At 38.2% G+C, this 22,266-nt stretch overlaps 1 protein-coding gene across 1 annotated transcript; it reads left to right on the top strand.

Annotated features, from left to right (window-relative positions):
• The first annotated feature begins 1,577 nt into the window (after nt 1-1,577).
• LOC139129083 (putative ankyrin repeat protein RF_0381) lies at nt 1,578-20,539 on the top strand. Its single transcript, XM_070694753.1, has 7 exons — nt 1,578-1,605; nt 1,942-2,027; nt 3,143-3,241; nt 4,382-4,480; nt 5,604-5,702; nt 6,827-6,925; nt 20,216-20,539. The coding sequence occupies exons 1-7, from the start codon at nt 1,578-1,580 to the stop codon at nt 20,537-20,539; spliced, it is 834 nt and encodes a 277-aa protein (XP_070550854.1).
• The last annotated feature ends 1,727 nt before the right edge of the window (nt 20,540-22,266 follow it).

Raw genomic sequence — 22,266 nt, 5'->3', positions numbered from 1 at the left:
GGAGCATATGGCGCGTAATCAAGGCCAATATTCGAACTCCCAATTTTCAACTATACAACTCAACATTCAAACTCCCAATTTTCAACTATACAACTCAACATTCAACTTTCGAACTCCCAATTTTCAACTTTCGAACTCCAAATTTTTTTTAACTATGGAACTCAACATTTTGGATTCGTATTCCCCATTTTCAACTATCGAAGTCATAGGTCCCCCTAGACCACTAGCCAGCGAACACACAGCCAAAATGAGCATACATACAGTCAAATACGACTTTAAAAATCGTCGGTGTCATTTTACATGAAACTACTTATCACTTTGTTAGGGAGTCCCAAACACATGGTGACCTCGCAGTTAATTTCGAGCATGGACGACACTGAGTTCGTTCGTGACCATGTCAGTGGTAGTTTGTCTAGGCTGCTACTTGACCTTGACCAGCCCGACAGACAGGGAGATGTGTCACGTAGGTGTGAGAGTCTTGTTAGACTTTTGTCACAGTTAAGTGGCATTGGAATGTGTAGTGAGCATATTGTCCAGCTAGTGCAAGCCGCTCAACGTGAAATACATGATGTTGAACATAGTGGTCACGGTGTAATAAAGGGAAAGTGGCTTCACACATCAGCCATCTCGTCTTGTATGTGCTTTGGTGTGTTTAGTGTCTGAGTTGTGTTTTGGCTGTAATAGTGTGGAAATTAACAAGCGAGTTGTTAATTTTAAAATAAGCCATGGCGAGCCACGCACGCATGCGCTTATCATCAGACGACATGATGGCGACCGAATTAGGCCTAAGTGATGGCGGAGGTCGGCGGTAAATCTTGAAGTTATAGCATCACAAGTGTTTCCGGTTCATATTTTTGGACCCTCTAGAACATCACATAGGAATAACTCTAAAACTCAGAAACGTCATGTGACGTATATATTACGCGTTCTGACGTAGTATAGCCCAGAAGGAAAAAGTGGGTAACTACAATGAAGCATATTAGGGATGCCTAGGGAGAATACGAATCCCAAATGTTGAGTTCGATAGTTGAATGTTGAGTTGTCTAGTTGAAAATTGGGAGTTTGAATGTTAACGTTGAGTTGTCTAGTTGAAAATTGGGAGTTCGAATGTTGAATGTTGAGTTGTATAGTTGAGAATTGGGAGTTCGAATGTTGAATGTTGAGTTGTATAGTTGAAAATTTGGAGTTTGAAAATTGGCCTTGATTACGCGCCATATAGACCATGCAATGCGCATTGTTTTGTTCTGTTCGTTTTTTATTAGTAAATGACTACTATGAGTCAATTGCTGACGTTTCTAGTTTTTATTTGTTATTTTATTTGTTACCTTCAGTGCAAGCTGTGCGTGTTGTTAATTTACCATCACAATAAAAGCATACTCCTTAATTACTGTGCCTTCTTTGTTTCAATAATGTCGTCAGACTTTTTCAGTATATGCCGCATACCATACCGACAGGATTTAGTTCTTATTTGTGAATAGCAATTTTAACATTGTTTACATTTTTGTAGTACACGTCCACAGCATTGCATGCGGCTTCTAAAGAAGGTCATGCAGACGTCGCTGAATTGCTGATTAAACATGGTGCAGATGTCAATGCCAGGGATGGGTAAGTAAATGTGACTCGGTACTCGATATGGATATAAGAATCGTAATATTTCAACAATTTCATTTATCACTCTCGCACTTTAACGTTACAGTTACTAAATCAAAAAAAAAATTGAAAAAATTGCGTTACTTTTCCCTTTTTTTTCCGATCGTACATCCTTAATTTCCATCACAATGAAAGCACACTCCTTGATTACTGTGACTTTGTTGATTTCAATAACATTGTCAGACTTTTTCAGTACATGTGTATATGCCTCATACCATGCGACAGGATTTAGTTCTTATTGGTGAATAGCAATCTTAATATTGTTCACATTTTTGTAGTACGGGTTCACAGCATTGCATGATGCTTCTGGAAAAGGTCATGCAGACGTCGTTGAATTACTGATTAAACATGGTGCAGATGTCAATGCTAAGGAACCGGTAAGTAAATGTGACTCGGTACTCGATATGCATATCGGAATCGTAATACTTCAGCAACTTCATTTATCTCTCTCACACTTTAACGTTACAGTCACTAAATCAATTAATGCTATGACATTTTATGGTGTCCTGGTCATACAATCCCACTGCAATAATTCAAAATGAAGCAGAACAGATTATGCTAAGATGGCCGCGATCTGTTCGCAGAGAGGTGACCCACCACTCATATGGCGTTCGACTTTATTATGATAATATTGCACGAAGACCGGTAAAAGTGTATCATTATTTCAAAGTTGTATTTGTTCCGGTTGTTTGTTTAGTGATATATTCCAAAACAATAGCATTCGCCTCGAAGAAATAAAATTACAGAGAGACAGATATACAAACAGAGAGAGACAGTGAGATGTGTGTCTTTGAAAAATCTTTTATTCAAATTTGGAATGTTTGAAAGCGGATTATTTAACACCTATGACGTGCTCTTTAGACAGACCTACTAAACAAAATGTGGTTTTGAATAAAATCACAAAAAAGCTATTGTTTAGCAAAGTTTGAGAAAATTGACTGTAGTCCAAACTATCAATAATTCATAAATTACCCTCCCCATTGCTAAAATTTTGGGCATATTTGTCGCAATTCGAAAAAAAAATATATTGTAACTTTTAAGCTCAATTTTGATGTAAGTAAAATCTTCAAAGTAGCTTAAATTTATAATCTGTTTGTTCTTTAACAGTTAAAGTGAAAGATGCAACCATGATATAATTAGGGAAATGATGACCTGTTTAATTGATTTTTAGTGATTTTGTGAAAAACCATGAATTTTTTATGTCATTTTGCAAAAAAACAAGAGCAGTGACCCTATCTTTTTTCCAAAGTTTTGGATTACTCTCATATGTAGGTATTCAAAAAACCCATTTGAAAAAATTGACATTACTTTTCCCTTTTCCGATCGTACATCCTTAATTTCCAATCACAGTGAAAGCATACTCCTTGATTACTGTTACTTTTTTGATTTCAATAATATTGTCAGACTTTTTCGGTATATGCCTCATACCATGCCGACAGGATTTAGTTCTTATTGGTGAATAGCAATTTTAACATTGTTTACATTTTTGTAGAACAAATCCACATCATTGCATGCGGCTTCTGGACAAGGTCATGCAGACGTCACTGAATTGCTGATTAAACATGTGGCAGATGTCAATGCTAAGACGGACGTAAGTAAATGTGACACGGTACTCGATGTGGATATCAGAATCGTAATACTTCAACAACTTCATTTATCTCTCTCACACTTTAACGTTACAGTTACTAAATCGAATAATGATATGCCATTGATGGTGTTCTGGTCATACAATGCAACTAACTGCAATACTTCAAAATGTAGCAGAACAAATTATGCTAAGATGACCGCGATCTGTTCGCAGAGAGGGTGACCCACTACTCATATGGCGTTCGACTTTATTCAGATAATTTTGCAAGAAGACCGGTAACAGTGTATCATTATTTCAAAGTTGTATTTGTTCCGGTTGTTTGTTTAGCGATATAGTCCACAACAATAGCGTTCACCTCGAAAAAAACATAATGGCAGAGAGACAGCTCTACAAACAGACAGAGACAGAGAGAGACAGAGAGATGTGTGTCTTTGAAAAAACGTTTATTCAAATTTGGAATGTTTAAAAGCGGATTATTTAATACCTATGATGTGCTCTTTAGACAGACCTACTAAACAAAATGTGGTTTTGAAATTTTCACAAAAAAGCTATTATTTAGCAAAGTTTGAGACTTCAAAATTGATTCTAGTCCAAACTATCAATAATTAATAAATTACCCTCTCCTATTGCTAAAATATTGGGCCTATTTGTTGCAATTTTCATTATAAAATAAATATCGTGACTTTTTAGATCAATTTTAATGTAAGTAAAATCTTCAAAGTAGCTTAAATTTATAATCTGTTTGTTCTTTTGCAGGGTAAAAGTGAAAGATGCAACCATGATATAAATAGGAAAATGATGACCTGTTTAATTGATTTTTAGTGATTTTTAGAAAAACTGTCAGTTTTTAATGTCATTTTTGTAAAAAAAACAAGCGCGGTGACCCCATCTTTTTTCCCAAGTTTTGGACTACTCTCATATGTAGGTATTCAAAAAATCCCATTTGAAAAATTGACTTTACTTTCCCTTTTCCGATCGTACATCCTGAATTTCCCATCACAATAAAAGCATACTCCTTGATTGCTGTGACTTTTTGATTTCAATAATAATGTCAGGCTTTTTCGGTATATGCCTCATATAATGCCGATAGGATTTAGTTCTTATTGGTGAATAGCAATTTTAACATTGTTTACATTTTTGTAGTACGAATCCACAGCATTGCATGCAGCTTCTGCAAAAGGTCATGCAGACGTCGCTGAAGTGCTGATTAAACTTGGTGCAGATGTCAATGCTAAGTATGGGGTAAGTAATCGTGACCCGGTACTCGAGGTGGATATCGGAATCGAAATACTTCAACAACTTCATTTATCTCTCTCCCACTTTAGCGTTGCAATCACAAATCGTATAATGCTATGACATTTTATGGTGTCCTGGTCATACAATGCAACTGCAATACTTCAAAGTGTAGCAGAACAAATTATGCTAAGATTGCCGCGATCTGTTCGCAAAGAGGCTGACCCACCGCTCATATGACGTTCGACTTTATTCAAATGATTTTGCACGAAGACCGGTAACAGTGTATCATTATTTCAAAGTTGTATTTGTTCTGGATGTTTGTTTAGCGATATATTCCACAACAATAGCGTTCGCCTCGAAAAAATGTAACGGCAGAGAGACAGATATATAGACAGACAGAGACAGAGAGAGACAGAGAGATGTGTATCTTTGAAAAACCTTTTATTCAAATTTGGAATGTTTAAAAGCGGATTATTTAATACCTTTGACAGGCTCTTTAGACAGACCTAATAAACAAAATGTGGTTTTGAAAAATTCACAGAAAAGCTATTGTTTAGCAAAGTTTGAGAAAATTGACTCTAGTCCAAACTATCAATAATTAATAAATTACCCTCTCCCATTGCTAAAATGTTGGACATATTTGTCGCCATTTAAAAAATAAATATAGTGACTTTTTAGCTCAATTGTAATGTTAGTAAAATCTTCAAAGTAGCTTAAATTTATAATCGGTTTGTTATTTTGCAGTGTAAATGTGAAAAATGCAATCATGATATAAATAGGAAAATGATGACCTGTTTAATTGATTTTTAGTGATTTAGTGAAAAACCATGAATTTTTAATGTCATTTGGTAAAAAACAAGCGCGGTGACCCGATTTTTTTGGCCAAGTTTTGGACTACTCTCATATGTAGGTATTCAAAAAAACCCATTGAAAAAATTGACATTACTTTTCCCTTTTCGATCGTACATCCTTAATTTCCCGTCACAATGAAAGCATACTCCTTGATTACTATGACTTTTTTGATTTCAATAACATTGTCAGACTTTTTCGGTATATGCCTCATACCATGCCGACAGGATTTAGTTCTTATTGGTGAATAACAATTTGAACATTGTTTACATTTTTGTAGAACGAATCCGCAGCATTGCATGCGGCTTCTGGACGAGGTCATGCTCACGTCGCTGAATTGCTGACTAAACATGGTGCAGATGTCAATGCTAAGGATGGTGTAAGTAAATGTGACTCGGTAATCGATATAGATATCGGAATTGTAATACTTCAACAACTTCATTTATCTCTCTCACACTTTAACGTTACAATCACTAAATAAAATAATGCTATGACATTTTATGGTGTCCCGGTCATACAATCCCACTGCAATACTTCAAAATGTAGTAGAACAAATTATGCTAAGATGACCGCGATCTGTTCGCAGAGAGGGTGACCCACCACTCATATGGCGTTCGACTTTATTCAAATAATTTTGCACGAACACCGGTAACAGTGTCACGTTATTTCAAAGTTCTATTTGTTCTTGTTGTTTGTTTAGCGATATAGTCCACAACTATAGCGTTCACCTCGAAAAACATAATGGCAGAGAGACAGCTCTACAAACAGACAGAGACAGAGAGAGACAGAGAGATGTGTGTCTTTGAAAAATCTTTTATTCAAATTTGGAATGTTTGAAAGCGGATTATTTAATACCTATGACGTGCTCGTTAGACAGACCTACTAAACAAAATGTTGTTTTGAAAAATTCACAAAAAAATATTATTTAGCAAAGTTTGAGAAAATTGACTCTAGTCCAACTATCAATAATTAATAAATTACCCTCTCCCATTGCTAAAATTTTGGGCATATTTGTTGCAATTTTCATTAAAAAATAAATATCGTGACTTTTTAGATCAATTTTAATGTAAGTAAAATCTTCAAAGTAGCTTAAATTTATAATCGGTTTGTTCTTTGCAGTGTAAATGTGAAAAATGCAATCATGATATAAATAGGAAAATGATGACCTGTTTAATTGATTTTTAGTGATTTAGTGAAAAATCATGAATTTTTAATGTCATTTTGTAAAAAACAAGCGCGGTGACCCGATCTTTTTTGCCAAGTTTTGGACTACTCTCATGTGTAGGTATTCAAAATCCCCATTTGAAAAATTTGGCATTACTTTTCCCTTTTCGATCGTACATCCTTAATTTCTCATCACAATGAAAGCATACTCCTTGATTACTGTGACGTTTTTGATTTCAATAACATTGTCAGACTTTTTCGGTATATGCCTCATACCATGCCGACAGGATTAGTTCTTATTGGTGAATAACAATTTTAACATTGTTTACATTTTTGTAGAACGAATCCCTAGCATTGCATGCAGCTTCTAGAGAAGGTCATGCAGACGTCGCTGAATTGCTGATTAAACATGGTGCAGATGTCAATGCTAAGGATGGTGTAAGTAAATGCGACTCGGTACTCGATGTAGATATCAGAATTGTAATACTTCAACAACTTCATTTATCTCTCTCTCTCACTTTAACGTTACAATCACTAAATCAAATAATGCTCTGTCATTTTATGGTGTCCTGGTCATACAATGCCACGGTTAATAAGAATAATTTGTTTTCTATGACACTCATTTTGTTTTCCCCCCATTTTCCCCCATGAGAACTCCCTCCCTATAGCTAAAATGACACCTACCGGAACGTTTGTGCACACGTGAGTTCATATACAGGTCACCGAACTCAGTGGGGAATTCCCCTGACATGTCTATACACGCAGCCGCATCACACACAGCTGTCTGACCTATTTATAAACACACAACATGTATAGACACGTATGTGAGGGAAATTCCGTGGGAAATTCACCATCAAACTAGCCTATATAAAGGGGCTGTAGGAACTAGTGTTGTCAGTCAGTCGACGGAAGCAGAACCGGAGTCTAGCTGATGTGCCCTTCGGAACCCTATCGGAACGGAGTGTTGTCAGTCAGTCGACGGAAGCAGAACTGGAGTCCAGCTGATGTAAGTATGTGATTTTTTTTCCTACTGCATGACTGAGGTCTGAATTTCCGGTAGGTTTTTTCTGAACTCGGAGTTCCTATCGGTACGAACTTGCTCACCCGATAGATAAAATTTTAGAAATTTCCTCTGAACTTAAAATATGTCGGAAGACCATTACTTCAAACAAAATGAGACGTTTTAGATAAATGGTACTGATATCTAAAGTGTAAGTAGTTGAATCTTTTTTAACAAATGAAATGTTGCCGGAACTACTTTCTTCCGGAGTACGAGTAAAAATATTTAAATCTTTTTGATCTTTATCAATAGTTAGGAAAATAGTGCAAGGTGTTCTTGAGTCTGTTTTTATAGCAATATTTCCAACTAAATCATCAAACTCATCTCCTGTACCTAACTTTATACATTTGATAATAACTGTACCATGCTCAATTATTTTCATATTATCAGTCATCTGTTGACTGGCCGTCTGTAAATTTAATTCAGCTGTCCCCTCCCCGGCACTTTTCAGACCAAGTTTCTTTAAAGTTGTGTCCCAAAATAATCTTACTGGAACTACTCTAGTTGTGTATGAGCAATAATTCTCACCAGCATTTATCCACCTTCGCAGTGTATTTTCTGTCTTCATTATTGTGTTAAGAGGACTAATTTTAAGGTGAACCGGTATACCGAGTAGTGTAATGTATGGGTTATTAGGCTTAAGATAAAGGGGAAAATTGGACAATTTATATTTGTTAACATTGCTATCAAAATAAATCACATTTGGAGTTCCCTGCAGCTCAGCAACACCTCCTGCAATTTCACTATCCTATATATCTAAGATGTTACGTGGTACATTATAAGGCATGAATTTCTGACTATCCCCATCCCACATCAGAGCAAAAGGAGTAGGATCATTTGAAGCCTTTGTAGCGTCTATGACTCATCAATGTCTTTAAGTTCGGAAAATTCTACAGCATGTTCGTGACTTTGCACCGTGGCAGAGGATAAAACAAAGGTTTCTCACGGACCTTGTAACGAAGGACGTAATCCTTATTTGATTACCTGCTATCTTAGTATTATTGTTAACTTTAACATCACTCAGATCTTCGAGCTCGAGATTTTGTACGTGAATTGTACCTAGACCGAAGTTACTTGGACCAGACATTATTATCTTATATACAGTGAAAAATAAAAATTACCTTGTAATAACAAGAAAAACAGGAGAAATATAAACATTATTACGTACAATATAAATATACAATCATGGCTTCAGCTATAGGAATGACAGTTCTCGGTGCTGTATTAAATGCAACGGCATTCACAGGAGGAAATATTATTGGACAAAAGCTTTCCAGGAATGGTGAGGCTCTTATTGAAGAGAAAATTAGACATGATAAAGCATTAGAAAAATTTGAACATGATCGTGCCGTCTGGTCAGAAAAAAGATTACTACAGGCTGACTGGGAAAGAGAAAATCAGGCTAAAGATATTCATGCTGTGGCTGAATTAAGAGATACAGATGCAGAAATCCTTGAAGAAGCAGCGGCGCAAGCCAACTCTGCGTCAGCCCGTTCCGAAGGCGAAGCAGTGCAAGCAGTTCAATTCTCAGATTATTATCAGCCCAGTCCTGAGCAAAAGAAATATGAAATGATTTATATTGCTGGAGGATTGGTCATGGGATGGTTTACGTTACACCGGTAGGGCTGCGTTAGCTACAATAATTCAATACAAAAGCTAGTTGGCCAGTTATTGAAATTGACTATGTTTCCATCCTGATCTGTTATCCAAATACGCATTGAAATCATGTAATCTGAGCCCTTTCTCAATGGCATGGAAATTGAGCTGTTTTTAAAATCATAGGTGACCTTTCACTTATTTCTTTTGTATCCTGGACGGAAGTATTTGAAAACAGTCCGATACTTCCCCCTGTATGTATTCACCCGAGCCAAATGAAATATAATTTCCAGTCACTTTGACAGCATCTGAATGAACTATATTTAGTGACTGTTAAGAAATCCGCTCGACCTGGACTCATAGTACTATTTATCAGGGGGTTGTCCTCATTTTTATCTGAAAAGCCGAAGTTACCTGTAGCATTAAAAATACTTTAATATCTTTAGCCAAAGTTAGAAGAACGTGGTTTGTCGGCAGAAGTTTTTCAAAATTAATTTTCTGTTTCAACCCAATTGCTTTGTTGAGTGCATCGATATTGTAGTTACCTGGACGTATTGATTTAGTCTTCTTCGGTTGGTCACCTTCTTGATATTTTAATATACTATTCGTCCCCGTTATGTTATACCATTAGTTAAAGAGTGAACACTGTAATAGTCTTATTTGAGTAAACTGTGATATGTCAATGCAAGGTTAAAATTAACAGTAACCGGTTTGCCCGTTTTGATTTCAATCCAAATGATCATACTTACTGTATGTATATATTACTAAGTATAAGTGTTCGATGATGATGATGATGATGATGATGATGATGATGATGATGATGATCATGATTATTATTATTATTATTATTATTATTATTATTATTATTATTATTATTATTATTATTATTCGACTGTCCATTCCGAAGGTGTCCATTACAAAGTATAAGGTTCTGCAGGAATAATATTTTTCTGTTCAAGGAGATCTTTGGTCGCAACCACGGCAGCAGTCGCTCCACCTAATTTTATCCACCGAGTCAAATTTGGTCGACTTGGATCGCCCATATCCATTTTCAGAAATTTGCTGGAGATCATTAGATATCCCATCGCAAGTCCAGCTATTACAATACCATCATACATTGTGTTTACAACTGTTTTAGTATCCATGATTGCTGATAAGTATATAAAATAGAAAAATAAAATAATTACGGAATTCCTTACGGAGTTGGAGAACAGCTATGTATATTTTTAACAGGTTTAACATTAGTCATAATAAATAAAATTATGTATTAGTCCATCTCATACAATGTAGAGGGACCTTGACTTAGTTTCCCTATCGGAACGGTTCTGGAGGGGGCCGCAACTGTTACAGGCTCTGTTTTTGTCGCTTTCTGATTTTGTTCATCTTTCCGGAGGGGACACTGTGTATGTCGAGCACGCCCCCAATATAGTCCTAATGCAGTCAATGAAACTCCTATAATTCCTAAAACAAGATAACATTTATTATACCAGCTATCACACTGTTGTGGCGCGTTCCGGAGGGGGCTAGGTAAGCTGTCACAGTCTACCTCAGTCATTGCTATTGATTGACGCTTCTTCTCCTTGTTTTGCCTGTTCCATTCTGCTAGTCGCTTCCCTGCAGCCACTCTCCCTGGATGTTTCGTCGGTAATGTAATTTTCTCTATATTGCGCTCCGTTCCGTAGGTTTCCGAATGGTAGTCGTCAGGGGTGTCGGAGTCGGTGGAGCCCCTTCGGAACGCGTTTTTGTTTGCTGAGTCGGTGTTGGAACCGTTTGGGGTGCTTGCGAAGTTGAATCCATTTATTTCAGGTATTATATTTAACCCGATTTTTTTAAAATCTACATGTTTACCCGTAATTAAACCGGTGGAAACTAGAGCAAGTATGGGCCCCCACGTGTAGGCTATCCGTCCTGATAATCGTTTTATTTCACTGTTTAGAATAAAATCCTTGTTAAGATCAGTGGCATAGTTTGTTCGATCATCGATTGGAACTACCTGACTGATTGCACGGGCTCCTAGATCTATGAAACTTTGAGTGATGGTATCACTTATAAGAGAACTGTATTTCGCTTCGTACATTTTGAAGGCTTTAATTACAGTCTCATCTTTCCACGTTTCTACGTCCACAACTGAAATCTCCTTGCCAAAAAATAACTTGCTTTGACCACTTGCGATGACACAGAGTATTTTATCACGTTTCGTCTCTATTATGGATTGAGTGTCCGATACTGCCGTTGCGTAGTGGCGCTGTCGTATTTGCTGCTGCCGATGACTTTATTAAATTCTCCATTGTTTGCAGTATGTTATCTATTCTTAGTAAAAAATAAAAAATCTTTGGGAAAATATGATCAAATCTATCTACTCTCAGTAAAAAAATAAATACACGTTTAAACCTAAATCCAAAATAGTATTAATATAGTCTGGAATGTCAGTACCCCTAACAGAACTGTACCGATAGGGATTACGATTCTGAAGTATGGAAAATTCTCCTCCATTAAAATCTATCTGTATATAGAAACACGAATAATGAGTACAGACACATTCCCAGCGAGCATACCTACAGCATACCGACAGTACAGCATGCTGATATTCCTTCCAAACCAAACGGGGGAGTAAACCTATTTTCATTGACCTAGAAATATATGTAACGCTGACAGATAAATTTACTTTTCATCCTCGGGATATATTTAAAGATAACGTAATCACTCATCGAACAGCTAAAGAAAGTAATATATGGCTGGGCGGCCCATACATGAAATACTGGGACCAGCAATTAAATTTCGCCATATGGTGCAGCACTACTGGTTGTGGTATATTATTCGCCCATCTCTTCGATAAGAAATATCCGCCACAAATATGATCATTCTGCCGTTTTCATGTATACTTTACAATACGTCGGATACTTCATGAAATGGGCGTTGCACTTCCAGACGATACAATCTTCAAAGCCGGTAACAATCCATACAATCTCGTCCAATATGAACTTCTATGTACAGAATTTGGAAATATAAGCCCAACAAAGTCCGACTTTCGATATCGCAAAGGCCAAACTTAGGTCTTGGTTATGGTTATGACACACTAATCATGGTCCCGTTCGACAGCCAAAAGCAATATACAATGGTCATGACTTTTTCCTCTCTGCCGACGGAGGCGTTGTCTATACACATACCATTTTTGGAAAGAAAAAACATGTACTGCCCGACAAAGACAGACCACATTATTATTTCTTCCGAAATGATGGATCGGAGGGGCAATATAATAGTTTCATTCCTCTGAAGGGAGACTCCGGACTAACAAAGGCCGGTCTCGCCCGCCTCAATGAAAGCCTTGAAGCCTACGTATTTGAAGCCTTACCTATGTATATTGCATACTTGGCGCAAAAGCTAATATTCGCAGTACCATAGTGGGCGATACTGGCAGTGCAGAGCAAGTCCGAAAAGAATTCGGCGTTCTCCTCGAAGATGAAATTCGTAATACTGATAAGGTAATCAGTTATAGGCGATATCAAGACACAATAATGAATACTGGTGTCAAACTTGATATGGCAGTTTCGCCCAATTTACTTCTCTTACCGTCTAAAATGGTCATTCTTTCGGGCCCGGCAATCGCAGGTTATAATAATGAATTGCAATACGCAACTGAATCTATGGTCTTCGGGGTGAATGGAGATATAAACACAGAAATTAAAGAAAGTGCTAAACATGAGATGGAAGGGAAGAGGATGCTGTGAAATGGCAGGATGCTGTGCATCCCGGAGGGCCACCTAATACGGCAGATGCTGTTGACACAAGTCAGATTCCCTTATCGCCCCTTCGGAACAAGGCAGCAGCCGTGCCACTCGCCGCCGGCACGGATCCTATTCATGAATACGGCAAAATTGGTTTGTTATCTTTAGCCATATTCATTACTATTGTAGGTAGAATATTCTAACTCGAGCCAGTACCTTAAAAGAACTAGAAGAAATTCATAATCAGTTCATTTATGTACAGTATATAAATCTGATGTATGCAACCGTGCCATTCAACATGATTGTAACTGGGCTGACAAATTCTGGCAAAACAGAATATGTGATAGATCTCCTCACCGGTCCATACTTAACCCCTTGACTACCTATGGCGCCGGATATATCCGGCGCCATATTGAATTACCATATACCTTGAGTGCCGGAAATATCCGGCACAGTTAAATAGGCGTATTTGCTTCGTTTTTGTCGCTAAAAATCCTGTAATTTCGGCGTCGTCACGCAGTGCGACCAGGATTGATGTATTCCGATCTGGCCTGAATGTGATTGCACCCCCGTACGCGCGAGTATGGCCAAAATCCGGAAGCAAATGTCGTGACCTATGACCTCGACCATAAAAGGTCAGGCTGATCACAGAAGCGACGCGTTGATTGTTTACAGTTTTCAGAAGTACGGACGATCGCGAAGATGTTTATGGCTTGTTTGTTTTTTAATGAAATGTTTATTTATTGAAAACAAATGATTTATATGTAAATATGTTCTGTTAACAGCAATATTCGTGAATGAAACTAGAGGAAATACAATTTTTTACTATAAGCTAGTGAAATTTTATAGCAGCCATATTATCAATATGACTGGTCTATGACTGGTCATGTGTTTTGTCATGTGATATGTTGTTCCCTAAAATGTACTTTTAAATATTGTGAATTTTTTTTGATACATCATAACCATTTTAGATCCATGTTTCTGCAAGAAAAACATAAAGCAGGTGTTTACAAATATAAAATGTGTTGATTTTCAAATACAGAATCATGTCAGATGCTGATGTTTGTGGTTCATTTACTCTGCCTTTTGCGAGAAAATCTTAAATAGGTACATCTATAAATAAAGTAAAGGGTAGTTATAATTACATATGTAAAGAAATGCCATGAAAATTGAGCTGTATTCAAATTTGAGTCATTTTATAGATTCCAAACACGTCCTAATGCTTCAAATATTCATATTCTTTGCCAACTCTGGTCACATGATGTGTCATGTGATCAGTCACGTGACCTGGAAATACAACAGTTATGTGTGAAAAAGTGGGAAATTTCATGCTGATTCAGAAAATATATTGTTTATGAGTACTTACTTAATTTTTACTCTAAGCAGTGTTCATGCAATGACCACACCCAAGATTTTATCAATATTTACATAAGGGGCCAGGTATATAGGAATCATTGGCCTTGGTAGTCAAGGGGTTAAGGAAATTTGAATATATAGTTTTCATTTGTCCGACATTCATGAACAATAAAACGTATAATAAAAGATTCATTTTCACCGATGATAATGTGTTTGTGTTTCCGGTCGGACTCGATGCTGTGGATGATACACTAGCCTACGTACATAAGGTATGGGCCGGCACGAACACTTTAATAATCCTTGACGACTGCGCCTCGTCCAAAGATATGAAGAAGCGCAGTGACTTTTTAGTCAAACTTGGTTTCAGCGCAAGACAAGACGGATTATCTGTCTGGTTCTGACTCAACAATATACTAGTATTAGTAAACCATTTAGGGAAAATATACAGATGTTAGTACTATTTTACACACCCAGCAAGACAGATAACAAGACTATTATAAAAGAATATGGAATGGAGGTGTCAGAACGGGAGGTGGGTTCCCTAATCAGGAAATTGAAAAATACACCATTCAGTAAACTAGTATTTCATTTACGGCATCCGTACGACATTCAATTTTTCGTATAATATAGCTAATCATGGCTTCGACCTAACGTTTCACCGAAGGTACTCTTAGAGAATTATATTACAACCCGAAAACTGGGTTTGGAGGTGTACAAAAATTATATGACGCAGCACGCGCCAGCGGACTAAACGTTACTAAGAAAGAGGTGCAGGAGTGGTTAAAAACTCAGCTAACTTATAATCTACATAAACCGGTACCTCGTACTCGTGCTACGGGCGGGAGGCGCGTTTTTGTAACATCGATAGACGAGTTTTGGCAGGCTGATCTCGTGGAATTCCCTTCACCATTTGCAAAAGAGAATAAAAACATTCGATACATGCTAACAGTAATCGATGTGCTAAGCAAATATGCATGGGCCAGGCCGATACAGTCAAAAATGGCTGATAATACGTTACAGGGGCTACAAGACATAATTAAGAAATCTGGGAGGCAACCCGACAAACTTCAGACAGATGAGAGGCGGGAATTTACGAACCAAAAATGCAGAAATGGTTGGAGGAGTCGGGAATTCACTGGTTTCACACCTACAGTGACAAAAAGCTAGTGTTGTTGAACGTTTTAATCGTATGTTAAAGACGATGATGTGGAAATACTTCACATACAGACAGACACGTTCCTGGCTCCCCATTCTACCACAACTTCTCAAGAATTACAATAACACCATACATGGAAGTATCAAAATGAAACCCGTCGATAAAACGGAGGACAACAATTGGCAGGCATTTATACACTTTACCCTGAGTTGGCAGCCATGGAGCTAACCCTGAATTCAAGCTGGGAGAACGGGTTCGAATTACAAAATACAAGACCACTTTCAGGAAAGGATATTTACCAAATTGGACCGAGGAGATTTTCATAGTTTCAAAAGTGGTGTACGCAGCTGGACTGGGTACTCCGCCAGTTTACAAAACAAAAGATCTGAATGGAGAGGAAATACTTGGCACTTTCTATTCTGATGAACTTCAGAGTGCTGCTGGCGCAGACGAGCTGTACAGAGTAGAACGAATTTTGAAGACGAAAAAAATTAGAGGAAAGAAATATTATCTGATAAAATGGCGCGGCTATCCAGAAAGTTTCAATAGTTGGGAGCCAGAGGAAAATGTTATTAGAACTTCGTAAGTACCCTTCGGAATCCCTATCGGAACCGTAACCGTAGGGGTTCCGATAGGGCTCTGTAGTTCCTGTGCTGGTACTAACGCAAGTAATTACGAAAGTAATTACGAAAGTTATTCAATAAGTACCATGGAGCAAGCCTTAATTTCTTGAAAGCCAAAAGTGTCAGTTTACCCCTTCGGAACGCACCCCGCTTCCAACCACCTGGCCAAGTATTTATCATGTATTGTCGTAAGTAATGTTCACTTATTGCATCTTTTTTGGCTGTATGTGGATGAGGTGGTACAGGGGAGGATCCTCCGGAGCCGTAACCGTAGGGTTCCGAAGGGGCACATATTAAGTTTGCAAGATCTTCAAAGCGACTTCTCATGTTGCCATGGTCCGTTCTTTCCAGTCCTCCTTGTTCAGCTTTATCGATAAGTTCTGGTTGAAGTATAATGTACACAACTGACATGAGCCATAGACAAGTAACTTCAAAGTCTTGTCCCCTTTCGGAACCGTTCCGATAGGGGTAACCGTAGAGTTCCTTCGGCATCATGTCAAGTGCCTGTAAGTCAAAAGAAGCATTATAAGCGTGCACAGATTCACAAGCATTAAGAAGTTTGTGTAGGTTCTTGAGTGAGACTCGAGGTTGTTCTAGTTGTTCTTGATTAGGTGGATAGTAAGCTTTTTCAAGTTCCTCCTCGCCGAAACCGTCTATTAAAAATCCCTGGCTGCCGCCGCCCCATGCAATTCCAAAGTCAAAAGCTCGTGGAGATTCTACTGGCCCGACTGTCTCGGTATCAATTGTTGGATTAAGTATATTCTTGAGAACTTCAGGCGTAAGAGGATAACTAATGATCAAACATGGAAGTCTGTAGTCGTTGCAAATTTCTAAGAAAGTCTGTTTGAACTTGTTATGAATCTCTTCTAGTTCTTTTAAGGTAGCTATTTCATATTGTCTGGCTCGAGTCAGAATATTCTGCCTGCAATAATCAAAAGGCATATCTTTGAAAAGATAATGAAACTATGTAATGGTCAAATGCTCTAGAAACAATCTTTTTTTCTTCCGCTGCCACGGAAACGTGGGAACGGATTCGAGAAAAAGTCAGATGTTGAATTATGGAAGAGTCACAAATAATGTGGTCGGTGGCGCCCACCAAATTTACTGCATCGTAACTCTTACCACTTCCAGTTGGTCCATTTATAAATATGTATGACATTTTTGTGCTATCTATATCATAGAATTTTTTTTTTAAATTATTTTTCGTAAAGATATATTACGATAAGACAATGGCAATCCTTTCTATTTCAGATGCAATAAAAATACTTGAAAGTGGAGAAAACAATATTCAAATCAGTGACGGCAAACTCATATTTGGTGAATATGTAGATCCTATTATATATGTAGACAGTGAGCTAGAAGTGGTTTTCCCCATCGGGCCTAAATATGGTTCAAAAGATCCAGCTACATGCGATGAAATGTGTGTCCGTTGGCTACTGAGTCTTCAAAAGTTTACCGATCTGATATTATTCCGTACCTAAGGCAAAAGTTTCGATGCTACCACTGCTAAAAGTTATGCTGCAAGCCTTGCCGCTCACTCCAAGAATCCTATCGGATTTTACAATCCATCTAAAGTGTATCAGAAGCAAGGAAGCGACACACAGACAAAGTATTTTAAATTTCGGTTTAAAAGAGGGATTCACAATCACGATTTCACTACATATATTGATATAGTTCAAGAAATCGACTGTGGTTTTAAAGCAGTGAGCCCATTGCCAGCCGGAAAAAATCCTGCTATTGTACCTCATAATATCCGAAGGGGTAGTAAGATAGAATTCTTAGCATTTAAACCGCGCTTAAATAAGCGTACCCTTTCTTTCACCATAGAGAGGTTATTTTTGTGCCACGGCTAAACCAGAAATTCAAGATGCAGAAGAACTAGTCCACTTAGAAAGATTAGGCGAGATATATAAACAAATAAATGCTGCCAAAAATATTATAACGGATTTTGATGACCTATCATAGAATAATTATTTTTTCTTTTTAAAATTTTTTAGGATAGTATATATTATGAAGATTAATTATGGATGAGAATATTGATGTTAGGCGCCGCTTACGAAAAGCCGTAACCGAAGTATTCGACGGGGCAGTTTTATGAAAAGAATTTCCTGAAGTCAAGCGAGTCGAGGATATCGAAACACTGGTGGATATCGAAGGTATGACCAAAATAAGAAAGATGTACTCTGTTTATACAGAAATGGAAGTCAAATTAGTGGATCCGAAAAACGGTAATACACAAATCGTACATTGCCTGTTAAATTAAAAGATACATACACAAAAGATGTAGGAGGCACAGCGGGATCGGAAGTGAAACAACAATTAATAGATCGCTACGACCATATGCTTGATACAATTTAAAATGTTTAGGGTTCTGGTCTCGTTCTCGAGGAGATACTTAATTTTGAAGTAATTCTAGTAGAAGTTTTACTCGGGGCCGGCCGCACCAGCCTGATTCAACTTCCCGGATGGTTAAAAAATAAGCATTGTGTGAGCGATCTTATTCTTCCTTTCGGTAGCGAGAATTGTTTTCAATACGCAGTTGTAGCAAGTATAAAGTTAGGTGATATCACGTTTCGTGAAAAGAAATGTGGACAGACTAGAAAAAAATGGAATACGTACACTCCATTTATGGCCGATTACTGTTTTGATGGAATACCATTTCCTACGCCCGCCGATGAGACTGTATTCAAGCGCTTCGAGCAGCAAAATCCAGGCATCAAACTCCAAGTATTTCAGATCTACGAGAATGATCCCGCCCCGTCCGACATAACTGTGTTATATAGTAGCGGAGCCCGTTCCGACGGCGGAGCCCGTTCCGAAGGCGAAGGTGGAGCTCGTTCCAATAGGGATCAAATAGCGAATATCTTACTAATAGTCGGCGAAGACGCGGGTCACTATGTACCAATTGCTGCGCTAATTCGCCTTCTTAATTCTCAAAATGATCGTAAGAATGTGCACAGACGGAAGTGTATTTGTATGGTTTGTAAGCGGGGTTTTGCGTCAACAGAAGAATTAGAAATACATCAGGTATACTGTGGAACAGACACTGCTCAGCCAGTTTTTCCTAAGGAAGTATGTCAATTCGAAGGACATAAGAAGAAGGTTCCTTGTCCCTACGTCGTGTATGCAGATACTGAGGCAATTATTGAGAAGGACACCGCCGACACATTCCAATTTGTATTTCGTATGTTATGCTTGAACGCTGGGGGCCAGGCCGGAACAGTTCCGGGCCGAAAGTTTTTAGTAAAAGAACATTCACAGGTACAGATTGTGTTACAGAATTTCTAAAGGATATGAAGAAAAGGGCTGAGAATTATTCGAAATCATATTATTGGAAAATAAAACCGATGAAAGATACTTCTAATTACAACGATCCAGACTGTATTGCATGTGGAGATCAAGCCGGATACCGAATAGTGAAGGGTGGCGACGATCCTATCGGAACGACTTTTTATTGTGAAAAGTGCCGCCCATCAAGAACCATTCCTATATACTTTCACAACATCAAGGGATACGATGGTTCTTTTAGTTTACAAAAATACATGAAATCAGGGATGTTGACGCCGGAGGGGGTCCTTCCGTTCTGGTAGGGGAACAGAGCCAAATATCATAGCTAAGACGGGCAATGGTGGAATTATGTGTCTTTAATATGAAAACATTTATTTTTCACGCCTCAATTGTTGTCGATGGGGGGAGGGAGACAAAGAAACGTTTCTTTTCTATAAAGTTTATGGACAGTGCTCAGTTGATGTCTGGGTCGCTCGCAAAGTTGGCAAAGACTGTGCCAGAGAATGGATGGACGGCAGTACCACTTTCGTACCCGGACATTCAGCGATTGGAAGAGGACCAGCTTCCACCAGGACACAAATTTTATAGCGAATTAACTGAAGAGGGGATTTCAGAGTTTGATTATGAACACGCATTGAGGGTGTGGGACGAAGTTGGATGTCGGACGATTAAAGATTATATGGAATTCTATTGTGAGACGGACGTTCTCCTCCTTGCGAATGTGTTCAAAATTTCCGTGACACATGTTTAGAAGCATATAAGTTAGACCCAGCCCACTATATGTCAGCGCCCGGCTTGACATGGGATGCTATGTTACTTTACACGGGTAATAAATTTAAACTCATTCAAGATGCTGAGCAGATGAATTTCATTCAGAGGGGAATTAGAGGTGGTATCAGCCAGTGTAATATTCATTATTTACAGACAAATCATCCGGCTTACGGGGATTACGATCTGGAGAAACCGTTAACCGAAATAAAATATCTCGATGCTAACAATCTTTATGGCTGGGCAATGAGTCAGGCAATGCCAGTGGGCGGACTTCATTGGATGACGATGGAAGAATTGTTAGAATATGAAGACGGAGCAGGCTTGGATTGGGGACCCGACGCTAGATTTCCGCCAAGTTTTCTAGAAGTAGACTTAGAATATCCGGCTGAATTACATGAAGAACATTCCGATCTACCACTCGCACCACACCACTACGAATGTCCGAGCAGGGAGCTACCGCCGGAGGGAGTCGACTGATTACAAGTCTTATGGACAGAGAGAGATACGTCTTACATTATAAGTTGCTTGAATTCTATCTTCGGATGGAATGCGACTGAAAAAGATTCATCAGGCACTCGCATTTGAAGAGGCTCCGTGTCTCGCGAAACATATCGACTTTAACACTAAAATGAGGACAAAGGGAAAGACAGATTTTGAAAAGAATTTCTATAAGCTGATGATAAAGCGATGTTCGGCAAGACAATAGAAGACGTTCGAAAGTACAGAGACTTTAAATTTGTTTCGGGCCGGAACGGTACCGTTAGTGGTCATAAAAAGATTCAGAAGTATAATCCAAAGATGAAACATATAACTCTCATAACTTCCGAAGAGGATGGCGATTCCTGCGACAGTGCTCTCCTGGAACTGAAAAGGGATAAATATGAATATAAAAAGCCAGTTTTCATTGGCGCGGCAGTGCTTGAACTTTCTAAGCTGCTTATGTATGAGACGCATTACAATTACTTTCGAAAGCAGTTCCCTGGAATACGATTAGCCTACATAGATACTGACAGTTTTGTTTACAGTGTACCTCTTCCTTCCCCGGATGTAACTTTCAATGATATAGTCCGGGAAGACGTAGAACAGAATGGTGAGAAGTCTATATATGATACTCGGGGATGAGCTCCGCAATAGCCCCCGATTTTCCAAAGATTAATAAAAAGGTGATAGGTAAATTTAAAGATGAGTTGAATGGAGAACCTATTCTTGATTTTGTCGGCATACGCTCGAAAGTGTATGCTTTTCGAACTCTAACTTCCGAGACGCAAAAAATAAAGGGGTGAAAGATGTTTGTGTTAGAAAACATTTGAACTTTGAAGACTATAAGGATCTGTTTAAAACTAGGAAGGAGCCCGAGCAGGCACATTTTGTGCAGTTTGTACGGAAAAACCTGGAGATATCCGTAGTGAAAAGCGCAGTAAAATCATGATGGCGCCAAATGATATCAAACATGTGCAGTTATACAATCCAGACACGGGCGAATGGTTGGCAGAAACATATCCGATAGGACGGAGTTAACTTTCATATCCATTTAATCCATAATGTTGTATGTATATTTCTAGAGGTGGACTAAATCCTTCTTGTTTTTGATTTCTAGTGCCTGATGAAATATGTTTTGAATAAGTTCTGAGGCATTTTCTGTTGTTGCACCTTTTTCTTGTATTTGTGTAAGCAGCTGTTTATATTGAACGTAATAATGTTTATATTTCTCTCGCCTTTTTGATACTCCTGTTTTTCCTTGTATTACATCAATAATAACACCTGGTATAGGAGATAAAGCTAAACAAACTGGAACTGCCGGAATTGCTGCTATGACAGCAGAACTTACAAGAATTCCCTTAGTCACATTAAGAGCCATATCAATTCGGCCCATTAATTTATAACTGCGGCGATATGCAGCGCTAGTTCTTTCGATATAGTCGGCCAATTGTTCAACACTTTCAACAACTGAGACGTGCATTTTTTTACTGTATATGTAAGGGATGATAAAAATAATTGTAGTAATATAGAGAGACAATATGGCAGAAGGAGGAGAAGATATACCACTCCAGGATTTCGATGATGCAAATTTAAATGATGATGATGCTGCTACTGCTGAAACATCTTTTTTCGATGATGCCTTTGCAAACCCCGACCCTTTAGTGGATAGCCCACAGGTGGATCGTTTAACTAAACAGAGAGTAGAACTTGTAAAGCAAATGGCT

This window comes from Ptychodera flava, unplaced genomic scaffold (assembly GCF_041260155.1).
Source record: "Ptychodera flava strain L36383 unplaced genomic scaffold, AS_Pfla_20210202 Scaffold_90__1_contigs__length_430918_pilon, whole genome shotgun sequence".
Lineage (NCBI taxonomy): Eukaryota > Metazoa > Hemichordata > Enteropneusta > Ptychoderidae > Ptychodera > Ptychodera flava.
Note: the sequence above shows the minus strand (reverse complement) of the source record. Positions and strands in the feature narration are given on the sequence as shown.